Consider the following 15,166-nt stretch of genomic DNA (forward strand, 5'->3'; position numbering starts at 1 on the left):
TAGATGGTGCAATGTATAGTGCCAAACCGCATTGACAGTTGCCTATTTTTGAGGAGAAAATAATTGTGAATCCGAATCACGTACGACGACGACATGAGGTGTTGCAAGGTCGAAGTGCAGCCCAGGGCATGTTTCAACGAGGTAGAGGGGCTTAGAGCGATAAACGGGCAGCTGAAAGTGACCCCCAATCGGCTGCTGCAATGTTGCACATTTTTGACCATCAGACACGTGACCTTATAGTTTTATGTCTCGATTTTAACGAAGTACCATGCACAAATAATTGCTCATTGATTTTAATAAAAGTTTCGACGAGATAAGTTATCTTTTGTTTAAGTCCAAAATAGAGCTTTTACGACAAAAACTCTGGTAGCTTCGCAATGCCTCCGCTAGATGCCGTCAACCACGGTGCTGTATTTTGGGTTTTCATCGGAGCAAGACACTGATCTCTGGGGCTAACAGCTTTGAAAAAATAGTTTATCATATTGTTTTTGCGAGATCGCAATACAAACCTGGGTTGTTTTGCATAAAAGCCTCAGGATTTGGTGCGGTCACATCTCTAGTGGTCAAAATTGTACTACATGGCAGCAGCCAGGCGGGGGTCACTTTTGCCTGGTGAAAGGGATACCAGTTTATTGCTCTAAGCCCCTCTACTTCGTTTAAGATGTGTTAAGGATTTCTGACCGTACAGTCGCTTCAGTGCACATCGGTGTGATCAAACAAACTATCCGTAATGTATACATGCTTTGCACCTGATGTCATCCAGTCAGCTCTCCGGCCATCATAAGAGAAGAGGGGAAGAAGGATTTCCCCTCTCACCAGGACTCTCTTTTGTGTGTCCCAGACGTCGATATTATCCCTCTAGACGATGCACTGGGGGGAACAGCGCACCTCTGTGTTAACAAGTCCCTTTAGACGATTATAGAAGATTAACCCGTCACTCAAAATTCATATAAAAGCAGCTGCCCCCTCTCTTTTCCGTGGTGGTGGTGCACAATGGATAATGTGAAGTCGGTGCAAAGCATGCATGTATTGGTCGCAGATAGAAACGGGTCAACAATTAAGCGTAAAACAGAAAATAAAGATTTAATCGGCAAACTTGTGCCTAGAAACGAAAGAAAGGATGAGAGTCTACGGAGGCAGCAGTGAGCGACGAGACATCGGCGTGACATTTTTTTTGTGCGAGTCGACAAAGCCGCGCTCGGCTTCTTATCTAGCTACATTATACTCTGTGTCATACTTAGTATGCAACCCTGTCAAAGCTACTGGCGCGAGCGTGGGGCTTGATCTCGTTGATCATTTGCACGCGTTCTCGTGCAAACAAAACCATAGATGAAGCCACACGCTCGTGCCAGTGACAGAGTTGCACGCTAAGTATGAAACAGAGCATAGGCATCTCTAGCATTTGACTTAGAATGTTTGTTAGTGACCTAGGGCAGAGGGCAAGACTGACTAGGCAAGGTCATTCTGGCCTCCTTAGCTTTTAGTCGGGGTAAGAGTAAGCTCGGATCTTCTAGAGGCACGGAGAAGCGTTCCTTCTCAGTCATGCAAGCTTGGGGTCTTGTTTAAAACTGAAGAATCAGTAGGATTTCTTCTCAGGTTTGATGATTACAATGCAGGTAAGAAACACACCCATATTGTGAGTCTAAAAAACGAAGTTTGGGGTCTCGAACCGCTCATGTTAGAATCAAAATTAGTGCTCTTTCATTACAATCAGAGGCATAACCAAGGGAAAGGGGGAGAGGGGGGTGCTTATGGGGCTTCAGGCCCCCCCCCTCCCCCCAAAATCCAACCTACCCTATTATTAACACATGTATTTTGATCCCCCCTTTCCCTTTCCGCACAGAAAGCAAAATCAGAAAGAGGGCCTGACAATGCTTTGATATCACATTCCAAAAGATGCTTTTAGAGCGCAGCTCTTAAGCGTCCGTTTCTGGCTTGACCGGCGTCGCCTTTGGCGTAACCGCGCGGTGCATTATGGGTAAATTTCTCCGCTAAATCTAGCGGAACAATTTCCCCGCCAAATCTAGCAGAAAAATTCCCCGCTAAATCTAGCGGAAAAAATTTCCCCGCTAAATCTAGCAGAAAAAATTCCCCGCTAATTATAGCGGAACAATTTCCCCCTAAATCTAGCAGAAAAAATTCCCGCTAAATCTAGAGGAAAAATTTCCCCGCTAAATCTAGCAGAAAAAATTCCCCGCTAAATATAGCGGGAAAAATTCCCTGTTAAATCTAGCACAAAAATTCCCAGCTAAATCTAGCAGAAAAATTCCCCGCTAAATCTAGCAGGAAAATTCCCGCTAAATCTAGCAGAAAATTCCCCCGCTAAATCTAGCAGAAAAATTCCCCCGCTAAATCTAGCGGAAAAAAATTTCCCCGCTAAATCTAGCAGAAAAATTTCCCGCTAAATCTAGCAGAAAAATTCCCCGCTAAATCTAGCAGAAAAAAATTCCCCGCTAAATCTAGCAGAAAAATTCCCGCTAAATCTAGCAGAAAAATTCCCCGCTAAATCTAGCAGAAAAATTCCCCACTAAATCTAGCAGAAAAATTCCCCGCTAAATCTATCAGAAAAAATTCCCGCTAAATCTAGCAGTAAAATTCCGCTAGATCTAGCAGAAAAATTCCCCGCTAAATCTAGCAGAAAAATTCCCCGCTAAATCTAGCAGAAAATTCCCCCGCTAAATCTAGCAGAAAAATTCCCCGCTAAATCTAGCAGAAAAAATTCCCCGCTAAATCTAGAGGAAAAATTTCCCCGCTAAATCTAGCAGAAAAAATTCCCGCTAAATCTAGAGGAAAAAATTTCCCCGCTAAATCTAGCATAAAAAATTCCCGCTAAATCTAGAGGAAAAATTTCCCCGCTAAATCTAACAGAAAAAATTCCCGCTAAATCTAGAGGAAAAATTTCCCCGCTAAATCTAGCAGAAAAAATTCCCCGCTAAATATAGCGGAACAATTTCCCCGCTAAATCTAGCAGAAAAAATTCCCGCTAAATCTAGAGGAACAATTTCCCCGCTAAATTTAGCAGAAAAATTCCCCGCTAAATCTAGCAGAAAAATTCCCGCTAAATCTAGCAGAAAATTTCCCCGCTAAATCTAGCAGAAAAATTCCCCGCTAAATCTAGCAGAAAAAATTCCCGCTAAATCTAGCAGAAACATTCCCCGCTAAATGTAGCAGAAAAAATTCCCCGATAAATCTAGCAGAAAAATTCCCTGCTAAATCTAGCAGAAAAAATTCCCGCTAAATCTAGCGGAAAAATTCCCGCTAAATCTAGCAGAAAAAATTCCCCGCTAAATATAGCGGAACAATTTCCCCGCTAAATCTAGCAGAAAAATTCCCCGCTAAATCTAGCAGAAGGATTCCCGCTAAATCTAGCAGAAAATTTCCCCGCTAAATCTAGCAGAAAAATTCCCCGCTAAATCTAGCGGAAAAATTCCCCGCTAAATCTAGCAGAAAATATTTCCCCGCTAAATCTAGCAGAAAAAATCCCCGCTAAATCTAGCAGAAAAATTCCCCGCTAAATCTAGCAGAAAAATTTCCCCGCTAAACCTAGCAGAAAAATTCCCCGCTAAATCTAGCAGAAAAATTCCCTGCTAAATCTAGCAGAAAAATTCCCCGCTAAATCTAGCAGAAAAAATTCCCCGCTAAATCTAGCAGAAAAGTTCCCCGCTAAATCTAGCGGAAAAATTCCCCGCTAAATCTAGCTGAAAAAATTTCCCCGCTAAAACTAGCAGAAAAAATTCCCCGCTAAATCTAGCAGAAAAAATTCCCCCTAAATCTAGCAGAAAAATTCCCCGCTAAATCTAGCGGAAAAATTCCCCGCTAAATCTAGCAGAAGGATTCCCGCTAAATCTAGCAGAAAATTTCCCCGCTAAATCTAGCAGAAAAACTCCCCGCTAAATCTAGCGGAAAAAATTTCCCCGCTAAATCTAGCAGAAAAATTCCCCGCTAAATCTAGCAGAAAAAATTCCCCGCTAAATCTAGCAGAAAAATTCCCCGCTAAATCTAGCAGAAAAATTCCCCGCTAAATCTAGCAGAAAAATTCCCCGCTAAATCTAGCAGAAAAAATTCCCCGCTAAATCTAGCAGAAAAGTTCCCCGCTAAATCTAGTGGAAAAATTCCCCACTAAATCTAGCTGAAAAAATTTCCCCGCTAAAACTAGCAGAAAAAATTCCCCGCTAAATCTAGCAGAAAAAATTCCCCCTAAATCTAGCAGAAAAATTCCCCGCCAAATCTAGCGGAAAAATTCCCCGCTAAATCCAGCGGAAAAATTTCCCCGCTAAATCTAGCAGAAAAAATTCCCGCTAAATCTAGCAGAAATATTCCCCGCTAAATCTAGCAGAAAAAATTCCCCGCTAAATATAGCGGAAAAAATTTCCCCGCTTAATCTAGCAGAAAAAATTCCCCGCTAAATCTAGCAGAAAAATTCCCCGCTAAATCTAGCAGAAAAAATTCCCCGCTAAATCTAGCAAAATTTTTCTGGGGGTCACGTGACCCCCGAGGTAACGTGACCCCCCCCCCCCTCCAAAGGTAAACGTGACCCCCCCCACCCCAAAAACAGCTGACACTCAGTACCCTCCCTCCTCCTCCTCAAGAGCTGCGCTCTGATTGGGCGTTACAGGGAGTTGTAAACGGCTTTCATTTTTCTTGCTGTATTTTTAAATCTTCATGCGTGTGATGATTTTCGGCCAACAGTATCCGGCATTGCATGCAAATACAATTAGTTTTTATAAACTTGATTGGTTTTCTTAAGCCTGCCATGTTCCAAATAAATACAGAATAATCAGTACACTTATCTCACTTCCAGCTGGATCCAAATGGGATGAGTTCCATAATCCATCTGCAAGTGGACCGATTTTCTCCTTGGAATTAAAATCGTATCACTGTGAAAACAATTCCAACTTTTGCAGACAGCATACTTCAGTCATTCCGCGTGCGTTCGTCATGCAGTCGTCTGCAACAGGCATCTCGAGCAGGAATGCCGCAAACTTTTTTCGATCGAAGTTTCGATGCTCGAATCAAGCGGTTCGAAAGGTTCGAAAGATTTCGATTTTTCGAATTGTCTATATCATAAAATTCGATGGAAGTCGAATTTTCGATTTCGTTAAGCTAAAAAGTTCTACGCTTTTCGAACCGTCGAACTTATTACGCTAAAAATTCGATCTTTTTCGAACTTTCGAACTTATTGCGCTGCAAAGTTCGATGCTTGTCGAACTTCCGAACTTGACTGACCAAAAAATTCGATGAATTTCGAACTTTCGAACTTATTTATAAAAGAATTCGAAAAGTTTCGAACTTTCAAATCCTGAAAAGTCAGAAGTTCGACGAACTTCGAACTTTAAGGGTAAAAGTTCGACGTTCGTCGAACTTCGAAAGACCGGCAAACGGTTTCATTCGAATTCAAGTAGTGAGGTACATTTGTAATTTTTTTTCTCAAACTTTTACATGCGGTGCTACATTCCTTACGAAAGACAATGCCGTTTTTATCAATGTTCTGGCATGCTTAGTTTTAAAGAAATAAATTCCCGAAGGGGCGAGGAAGAACGACGGGTTTTTGACGATTATCGATTGTGCCAGATTTGAAGCGCGCTGTAGCCGAAGCTATTTATGGTAGAGATGTTATACTTTTTTAAGAATGAGTGCCGTCTTAAGATGTGATTATTGTTATTGAACGTGAGTTTCGAAGAAATGTCCAAATATGTATCTACATGCAATTATGCCCTAAACCTGATATTTATTTTCGTCTAAGTTGTTTGAGGTATCGCATTTAAATTAACACCATAAACAGTACATATCATTGCCATCTGAAGAATACAAAATAATGTATTTATTGTTTTTTCACGTGAAGGAATAAACTAACTCATGGGAGAAGATTTCTAACAGTGTTCAAGTTCAGCACGTCATTAAAAGAAAACTTCTTTTTTTTCGCTTCACGTTCCTGGGACGCGTTTCTTTTAGCCTGTACACATTTTGGTAAAAGAAACTTGTTTCGAAGTTCTGAACCTCTGAATATGCAAGAATAGAACACTTCCGACGAATTCTTGATAGTTTTTTTTTTCCTGGTTTTTATTCCCGCATTTATTCTTTTTTTTTTTTTTTTTTTTGTTACTATCGGCACAGGTGTTTAGGTCGAAAAGACAGCTTTGAACTTCCGAACCACTAAGCATGTGACGAGCAGTGCCTTCTGACAACGAGTTTCTAACAATGACCATCTACGCAATCTTTTGTGCAGTGAAGAGCGACAGTAGCTATACATATGCATAAATAATTTCAGATTAAAATAAGCTCGACCACGCCCTCTTCCCCCGTATTTTTTTCTTTAACAGTCCGAAATATCTGGAAGGGGGAAAGGGAACTGAAGCCCGTCCCCCCCCCACCCACTCACTACCCTCTCTCCCCCCGTTTTTCCTCTTCCGACGCCACTTGTCCTCGAGTTGTGTCGGCTTTTTGTGAGGCAATTCCTCCGTCCCAGAAAATAAACCTCCAGGACAATTACAAACTTAACTTACTATATGCCAGCGTCACTCGGGCGGCGTTCGATCGGATTACTACCAGCGTGCAAGGGGCGGGGAGGTAGTTTGCCAGGTCGCTTCAAGGTTTTTCTGAGCCTCAACCACCTGCTCGCCCCTGGCCGTTTCGAACTGGATGAGTCTCGTTAAACAGTGTGTTCGTGTGATCACTACTGCGTGATGCAGGTTGAAGACCCCCCCCCCCCCCCCCCCGGGCTGGCGGTCACAATTACTGATCTATGGTCACACGTCACTCCGCACTGGCACATATTCCAGCACATCCGGGGCACTCGTCGTCTCATTTAATTGCCTGACCAACTTCGCAGAGTCTGGGTATCACACCCTAACTTTTCTAAACTTGATTTTGTGAAAACCAGTGAGTTGTGAAAACGTTATTTGAAACTGAAACTGTGGAGGAACTTGAAAACCGGACTTCGAACTTTGAAAACTTGGACTAGAAAGAAATTCAAAATCTTCGAAGTTTTTTTTTTTTTTTTTGAGTTTAGCGTTAAAAGAGAATCGAAACTTTCAAACTTTTCTAACTTTATGCAGAAAGAAATTCGAAATCTTCGAATTGTTCGAACTTCATGTCTATAAAAATTCGAAGCGTTTGAAGTTATCGAATTTTATTTCCAAAGAATTTCGAAATCTTTGAATTTATCGAACCTGAAGTAAAAAAATATTCGAAATATTCGAATCCGAAATTTTAGAAACCGTGAAAGCTTCGAACTTTTCGAATTCGAAACTCCACTGTAATCGAAAGTTACGAATTTTTCGAATTCGAACCTCGATCGGTACGAAAATGTCGAAATTTTTCGAAATCGAACCTTAGTTCACTTCACAAATATTGAAACCTTTCGAAATCGAACTTGGGGTGGTTCGCGACATCCCTAATCTCGAGACATCTCAAGGACCGGAAGTTGCCGTCTCAAATATTTCAGAAGCAGCCGATTCTTGGCAAACTTCTGTCGTGGTATATGTGTGAAATCTAGACTTTCTTTATCTATTATTTTTTTACGTTTAAATTCAATGTCTGATTTTTGACCGATCATTGTTTCCAAGCAGGTTCCAGTCCCGTGTATTCATCCAGAACAATGTCCCTAGGAAGTTTGTTTGGAGCGGTGACATCACACTTGCGGGTCAATTACCATGGCAACTCCATGGATACTACTGTAAAACCCTTTATTTTCGCGGCCCCTATTTTTCGCGAATCGGTCACAGATGACATAATCGCGACCACTAAATTTCGCGAATTAATTTTCGCGCGCCCTTAAATTTTGCGAATTCTTCAATTCGTGAAATTCGCGAAAATTGAGGGCTCGCAAACATTAAGGGTTTTACAGTATGTGTCCAGCGCTAGCAAACGCTGACAACGCCGCAACCCACCCCCCCGGACAAAAAACATACGCTATCGTTATCCTTTTTTAATCCCAATGTTACCCCTCTTCCAACCCTTCCCGACTTCCTTTACTCAAGAGTTGGTAACCCTAGCTAAAAGTGATCGGTAAAGAGTGCAAGCAATGCTCTTATTTAGAACAGTGCCTTATTTTCCAGGTTCACCAGAGGGATTCCCAGTCAAAAAGCTGCTAATGATCAGCTTTTCGAGAGCTTAGCTGACGGGGATGGGTAACTTACGATAACAACAGCAATATGCTCAGCCATCCAGAAAAGTAACTTCACTTGCCGACTTTGCGAGAAACTTGAGGGAGGATAGAACATGAATGGGTTCAAGCAGAAGCAGAGCAGAAGTGTATTGTGCTTGAGGCTTCAGACACAGGTCGATCTGAAGCAACAGAAGTTGCAGGATCTTACCAGCAGTGCCAATCAGTTCGTCCTACTATTTTTATAGACCCCTTTAGAAAATCACAAGCTCAATGCTAAAAGGTCTGAAACAATGCACAATGGCAGAACAAGCGATGGAACAAGAGATTCTAAAACTACATCAGCTAGAAATGGAGTGGCATTAGTAGTTTCTGAAGTTCCAACATTGGTGGTCTTTCGTGTCTGCCATTGTGCAAGGGTTCCACAACTTCGAACAGAGGACACACTTTCGAAAGGGATCTACTGACAGTTTCATTGATGCTGCAATGGTTCATAGGAGGTTCATTAGCCATGTTCGTCTTAATCCACCTTGCAACATTTCGTTGCAAGTTTCCTTCCCTGCACATTCTGTCAGGTGCGGGCATCTTATTTCGGTGGTCCTCCGATACAGTAGCCTATTTTTTCGAACCTATGGCGGTTCCGATGAAGCTTGACACAAGCTCGAGCCCGAGAATGTAATGCACGTTCTCCAAGCAGATTGGAGCGAATCACACATTTAGCGTGATCTGTTGGAAGCCTGATTTGCCCAACACCTTTGTTAGGGAGTGCGGATTTATTTTTGATGTTTCAGAGTCGCCTGGCATGCTTCTAGCAGGCGAAGTGAAGCCAGTAATCCAATCTAATCCACCTGGGAAAAATATTTTGTCAATGGAATGTCGCAAGTACACGAAACGAGTTTCCAACGAGGCGTGTTGATAAGCTGTTCTGCAAAAAAATGTGTTTCAACAAAATGATAGACTCGCCCGCCAGGTAGCCCCGACATAGGCAAGGTCGGTCATAACCAACGTTACTAAAACCACTCAGTTGGGAAACTGCCATAGAGACTGCTCTGAAAAAGTGGCACCGTTCCGTACAAAAGAACCGAGCTAATGGCAATCCTAATGCTGCCATTTCTCCCGGAGCGGCCACTCGAGGAACTGCACCCGACTTGTCTTTTGGCTTTCATCGGCCATTTTGGCACTGAAACAGATACGGTGGAAGGGGCTTCAGGGGTGCCACCCCCATCTCCCCAGCGGACACGTCGCGGATTACCACCAAGGTTAAGATGCGCCCAGGTCGGGACGCGCTACCTGAAATCACCGCTGAGGCATGGTTGTATAAAAACAATATTAATTGTACTGCAAAACCTTGCAAACTAAAGACTTTAGAAAACAACACGTGCCCTTCATTTTCGACTGAACTCCAATAAAAATTTTTACAAAAAAGGTTTTTTCTGTTGGTTTTTACGCAAAAACATGCTTCTAAAAGCTCAAAGTGACCATAGTAGAGTAGACAGTTGGGCGGGTTGGTAGTTATTGAACATAGTTACAGTTGCGCACACAGGGACAAGGAAAGTGAAGAGGAACACGTAGACGACAGACAAGCCACTGGGAGGGCACAACAACAGATTTGGGAGAGAAATCATCGAGTCATTTGCCATGGGGACTGTTAACAACAACATTTCTGCACCGTCATTATCATTGACAAAGACAGAGGTCGAATTCTTAACACCAGAGATAACTAGAATATTGACACCTCGTCGTGACGCTACAGATTTTTAGACTCTTATATTTATAGTACAATTCCCTTTTTGGACTGCAAACAAGAATAATTCTGCATTATCATTGACAATGACCAAGGTTAATTCTGACTAATCGAAAATAACTTGATTACTGATGCGCTTTTCAAACTTTTCTTTTAGTGTATTCCCTTTCCTTCATAACTAGTATCTCCTTTCCCTCTTTGAGAACGCTGAGACCCTTGGGGGCGGTTTTTTATCGTTGTGCCATTCTATGTTGTTGCTAAATGAAAGATGTCCTGTTCTCGTCCTCGTCCTCTCTGTTTTATACTTTCAAGTTTTGTATCTATTAACCAACACGCTCGTTTTCAATTGTAACAGACAGACAAGCGCACACTCACTACTCGTGTATTAACAAAAGGGGAAAAGAAAGTGGTACAGAATGCGGAATCCGCTCGAGCATTGGCCACACAGGCACGAGGGGCCACAGGCATGAGGGCTCGAAGGGGGCACGTAAAATTACCCACAAGGAAAAGATTTTAAGAGGGCAATTTCCTCGTGTGGACACGTAAAATTACCCACACGAGGAAATTGCCTTCTTAAAATCGTTTTCTTGTGGGTAATTTTACGTGCCCCCTCGAGCCCTCGGGCCGGTGGTCCCTCATGCCTGTGTGGCCAATGCTCGAGCGGATTCCGCGTTCTGTACCACTTTCTTTTCCCCTTTCGTTAATGCACGAGTTGTGAGTGTGCGCTTGTCTGTCGTCTACGTGTTCCTTTTCTCTGTCCTTGTCCTTGTGTGCGCAACTATAACTATGCTCAAGGTGACCACAGTAAAGGCAAATGATAAAGAGTGGCGCTGTTGTCGTATTTAGCTCGGTCTCGGTGGACGCCAGCGGCCCAGGTTTCAATGTCGAGTTTCCCAACTGAGGGTTCTAGTAACGTTGGTCATAACCAATGCTACAAACATCTCGCAACGTTTCGTCGACAGCTTCTTTCCGTGCTCATTGCCTTGGCTGCCAGCATCCCAATAGGAGCCCAGACTTCCGAACCCTAAATGATTCCGGCGAGGCTTGCCGTAAGCTCGAGCCCGAGATTATATTCTATTTTTCTCCAGCGAAGCACGAAGTGACCACAAAAAGCACAGTCTGTTTGAAATGCAGTAGAGTGGAAAGCTGGGCTAGTTGGTAGTTATTCATCTTGGTTTTAAAAGCGCACAAAAGACGAGGACAGAGTATGAAACACAAACAACGGACGAGCGCTTTTTTAAGCTTTTTTTTAAAACCAAGATGTCTGTTTGAAAGCCCAAGAATAGGGCTCGCAGATTTGCTTTTGCTGTATCGAAGATGCCTGGCCTTTCACGAGCTTGGAGCGTGCACCAGCAACCGAATTGCATGTCGGAAGACAAAGAGGGCATGCTGGAGGCAGGCAGGGCATTCCAAGAAAGTGCCCTACGCTTCTTATTCAGTCAGGGACTACAACAGGGGTGGCCAGACGGGCATATGGAAAAAGCCATTACAAAGCACCATTTCAAGCAAAGAGTCACAACAGAAAGGGGGTGTGGCAGTTTTGTTTTTAATTTATCGTTTCATTCGTAAAACACACACCCTGTTGGATGTACGTAAGGGGCCACGAAGCTGCCAAAAACACAAACCGTCTTGTAATTATATTGTTCTCCATTCAACTTTGTGGGGGGGGGGGGAAGGAGGGGGGAGGGTTTGTTTACTAGAGAGTGTGAGCCGCACTTGCAATGTGCGAAGAGCCGCAGTTTGGCCATCCCTGGATCGGCTATGAACTTAGTGCCCATTGTCACGTTCACTCTGACGATTCCCCCTGGCGGCCAATAAAGGAAATGACGTAGGTAGCAACCTCTACGAGAATTACTTGCGTCGTCAGAAGCCAATGAGAACCACAAGCCCTGTTCACATAGAGAAAATTGAAAGACTGCGAGAACCATTTTGTTTCCATTTTATTAGCACTGCCTATACAAAAATATCTCGCCCCTTTCTGGCAAGGTGCCAGAGATTGGCAATAAGTTAAATTAGCCCTATCTTATCCATTTTCCGCCTTATGTATAACATTTATAGCAGCCTACAGGTCCCGCGACCGGAGCACCGGTCTAACCCGGCTAAAGCACAAATGCGTCTTGGCCTAGAACGGGTGGTTTTCCCCGCTCTCAGGTGTACCGTCCCAGGACCATGGCTCGCAGCAGTGGGCCGACCTGGAAGAGAGATGGCTCTGAGCGCGTAGGCCTTTTATTGCGCGTGCTATCCGCGCATGGCGTAGAACGAGCGACCGGTTGGTCGGGGCAATCCCGTTGGTGCAACTGCTCCACGCTCGGCGACAGGCTAAGAATGCGGTGGAAAGCACCACCTCTGCCGTGCGCTCGTGGCCTTCAGCCAGGCTGAAGGCAACGAGTGCACAACGGTGTGACAAAGGGCCATCAACTGAGTTGATGGCCCTTCGTCACATTGGGTTCTCGACCTGTCACCGTCTATGCTATTAGTCCTCCAGTAGTCTACTATTTTGGAGGCCATCGGAAGTAAGGCGCGATGCACAATGGGTACAATATAATAAGTTGGCAAGATGTGCCGTTTTGTACTCAATCTAACGCTATATTTAATAAGCATTCTACAAGACCATTATGACTACGGTTCTTGACTGCCTTGCCGGAGGCTCGGGTTACTCCCGAAGCCATGGGCCGCCGCGTCTGTGACGACCACAGGCATAAATATTACGAGGCACGCTGTCTCGTAACTCTGCCCCAGAAACAAACCAAACTCAACAATATAACATGAGGTCTTTGAACCTTTCGGAGTTGTGTCACTTTAAACGGCAGGAAATGTTTGGATATAGAGGGCAGACTGCTTTCAGGGCCAAAGGGCAGATCCACAGGGCAATGACCGTATGCAAGAGGGGAATTTCCACGCTTGGTGTGCGAACCTGGGTTGGAAAGCGAGGAACAAGGGGGAGTGCGAGAAAAGACTCGGAGGCGAATGGACGCATCGCATCGTCGAGCCGGGCGACGAGACCACTGTCGATGGCCTCTCGCCAAGTACAACACGGAGTTCCACTTTGTGTGAGCGTGTCAGCTGAAGAAGCGGGTGCGAGGCCAGGGGGCCCCAGCCATAGTGAGCCAGCCGACTGCCGGAACTCCTCCACCTTGGACGGAACGCGCAGGGAGATGTCAGCAATCGACTCGCCAGATGAGACTTTCTGCACTTCTTGAATTAGTATCTTTTGGTTCGGTTAATCGTAACATTTTCATTAGTGACTGTATAAGCCTCTACAAACTTAGATTTGTAAGCCCTGTTTTCATAAGCGTTCTACCCAAGATTACAGAAGTGATTTGTAAGAGTGTATATGTGTCTTAATAAGCTTTCCACCTTCCACTATATTTAAGTTTTTCTGCGTTCTCGAGATAAGTCTTTGTCTCTCTTCATTGGTCAGACTCTCTACCAGTGCGTGGACCTATCGCTCGGTCAGTGGTCCACCCTTCAACGTCATGCCCGGAGAACTCTCTCTCAATCTTTTTTTTTTTTTGGTTGTGACAGCCACCCCAGGGCTGCAAATCGCGAAATATTCACATTCTTTTCTTTGGTATTAGGCAACAAAATTGCAATATTTTAAAAGAATGAGGAGGTTTCTCCATCCGTTTTGGTAAGATAAGCAATGTAAAATTAAAAACTACAAAATCTTTCGAAGTTAAAATTGTTGCATCTACAGAAACTGCAAACAAAGATGTTCTTAAACGGGCCCCTGCAATGAGTTTTTTTTACTAATTTTTTAATTTGCACCGAACGCACTGACCGTAGTAACTTAATCAAACTTTGCTTTTGCCGAATTTCGCTTTATTTTAAAAGTTATAGGCAAATTAAAATTACAAAAACAACCAAAAAATAACCTCCTTCATGACGTCCTTGATTGCTTGAGTGGCCGTGAACTAGAGGAGGGGTAGTGAGCTCAGCGAGTGCTCACGGCTGCCGCACTCCGTCTCAACGGCGCGAGAGGGTGCCACTAAAGCTTGTTGTGGATAGGCTGTATGCAGCGGGCAGCCAGAGCGGCTCTCATTGCATTTGCTGCGGGATTAAACACTAATTCAGCATGACACTTCATTGGCCACAAACGACAGCAAACACGGGGTAAAGATCAGTTCAGAACGGGAGCCACTTCGCGCTGCCATACCGCGAAACGGCCGAACCGCCAGACAAAGCTGCTTGACGAAGGCCTTCGGAACGCTCGGAGCCGGTCGGATTTTCCAGTCCCTTCGACTGCAGCACCGCCGCATACATCCGGGACCTTCCGTGTCGGCGCCTGATCCCACTAATCCTTTCTAGTATGCGCCGTCTTTTCCACCGCTTGGAGGCGGGTATGTCGACGGGTCATTTCTTGTTTCCGTATTTTATAAACTGCATTTCTGATCTTTTCTGATCTAAAATACTGAACCAAAACTTCCTATATAAATAATTGAAACGGTTCGCACCACTTATATTTTGTATTTCAACTAAAAAGAAGCTTTTAGCGACTCTGACCAGTAGTAAGCCCAGGACCAAAGACGTCACATATCGCGCGCTTTCGGTACTGCGGGTCGGCCCCGTCGATGGAGGAGGTTTCCGCGTCATCCGGTTAAAATATGATGCACTGATATTTAGTTACTCTCTCCGTGCCCGCTGGCTTGCCCCAACCCCAAGAGACGTGAAAACCGCAAAAAAGGTAGACGCTTAAATATGATTGCAGGGCCCCTTTAAAGGGGTACTCGGGCGATTTTTTCATGGTCGCTGGTTTGCCTCAAACTTGGCTCAACACACCGATGGACATGGCTCTACGAGTTCCCCAAGTATTGTGTGAAAAGAAAAAAAAATATTCGCGAAGTTATTGAATTTTCGAATTTCGTTTTCATCGTGTTTTTCAGACCGGGGGCCCCTACTGGCAACATTAAAGTGTGACGACAGAAATGGTACAAAGTGGGCAGTAAGCAGCAGTAAGCCATGTTCCCAACTGATTACACAATGTTTGATGGTGGGAAAAGAATGTTTGGTAACTGATTCACTGAGAAGCACGCAAAAAACACTCGACATACTCTGTTTAAGACTACATTCACGACCTGAAAGTCTGTACCATGTGTGATGTCACACCACTGAAGAGCGCGCAAAAATTTGAATGCTGGTTTCGGCGTCATCTTCCTTTACGGTTTTCTCACTTGCTATTTTGCATTTCGAGAAAATAAATAGCATACCTTGACGACTGAAGTCCGGGTAGTCAGAAAATGCCATTTGTTTAGGTAGCTCCAAAATGGTCGGAGTACCCCTTTAAGAAAGTTGAATATTTCGCATCTAGGGCCCTTTTC

The 15,166-nt window shown here is 44.0% G+C and overlaps 1 protein-coding gene across 3 annotated transcripts in view; it reads right to left on the minus strand.

Annotated features, from left to right (window-relative positions):
* Positions 1–11,770: 11,770 nt before the first annotated feature.
* Positions 11,771–15,166, minus strand: part of LOC8037527 (hypoxia-inducible factor 1-alpha inhibitor) — a 52,923-nt gene continuing 49,527 nt past the window's right edge. For all 3 annotated transcript variants that reach the window (XM_042292670.1, XM_042292671.1, XM_002412333.5), the window contains exon 7: positions 11,771–12,040. In XM_042292670.1, coding sequence (XP_042148604.1) covers positions 11,996–12,040 — 45 coding nt within the window. In that variant the 3' untranslated portion in view covers positions 11,771–11,995. The remainder of the gene's footprint in view (positions 12,041–15,166) is intronic.

Source organism: Ixodes scapularis, unplaced genomic scaffold (genome assembly GCF_016920785.2).
Source record: "Ixodes scapularis isolate PalLabHiFi unplaced genomic scaffold, ASM1692078v2 PGA_scaffold3__209_contigs__length_174095766, whole genome shotgun sequence".
NCBI classification, from domain to species: domain Eukaryota; kingdom Metazoa; phylum Arthropoda; class Arachnida; order Ixodida; family Ixodidae; genus Ixodes; species Ixodes scapularis.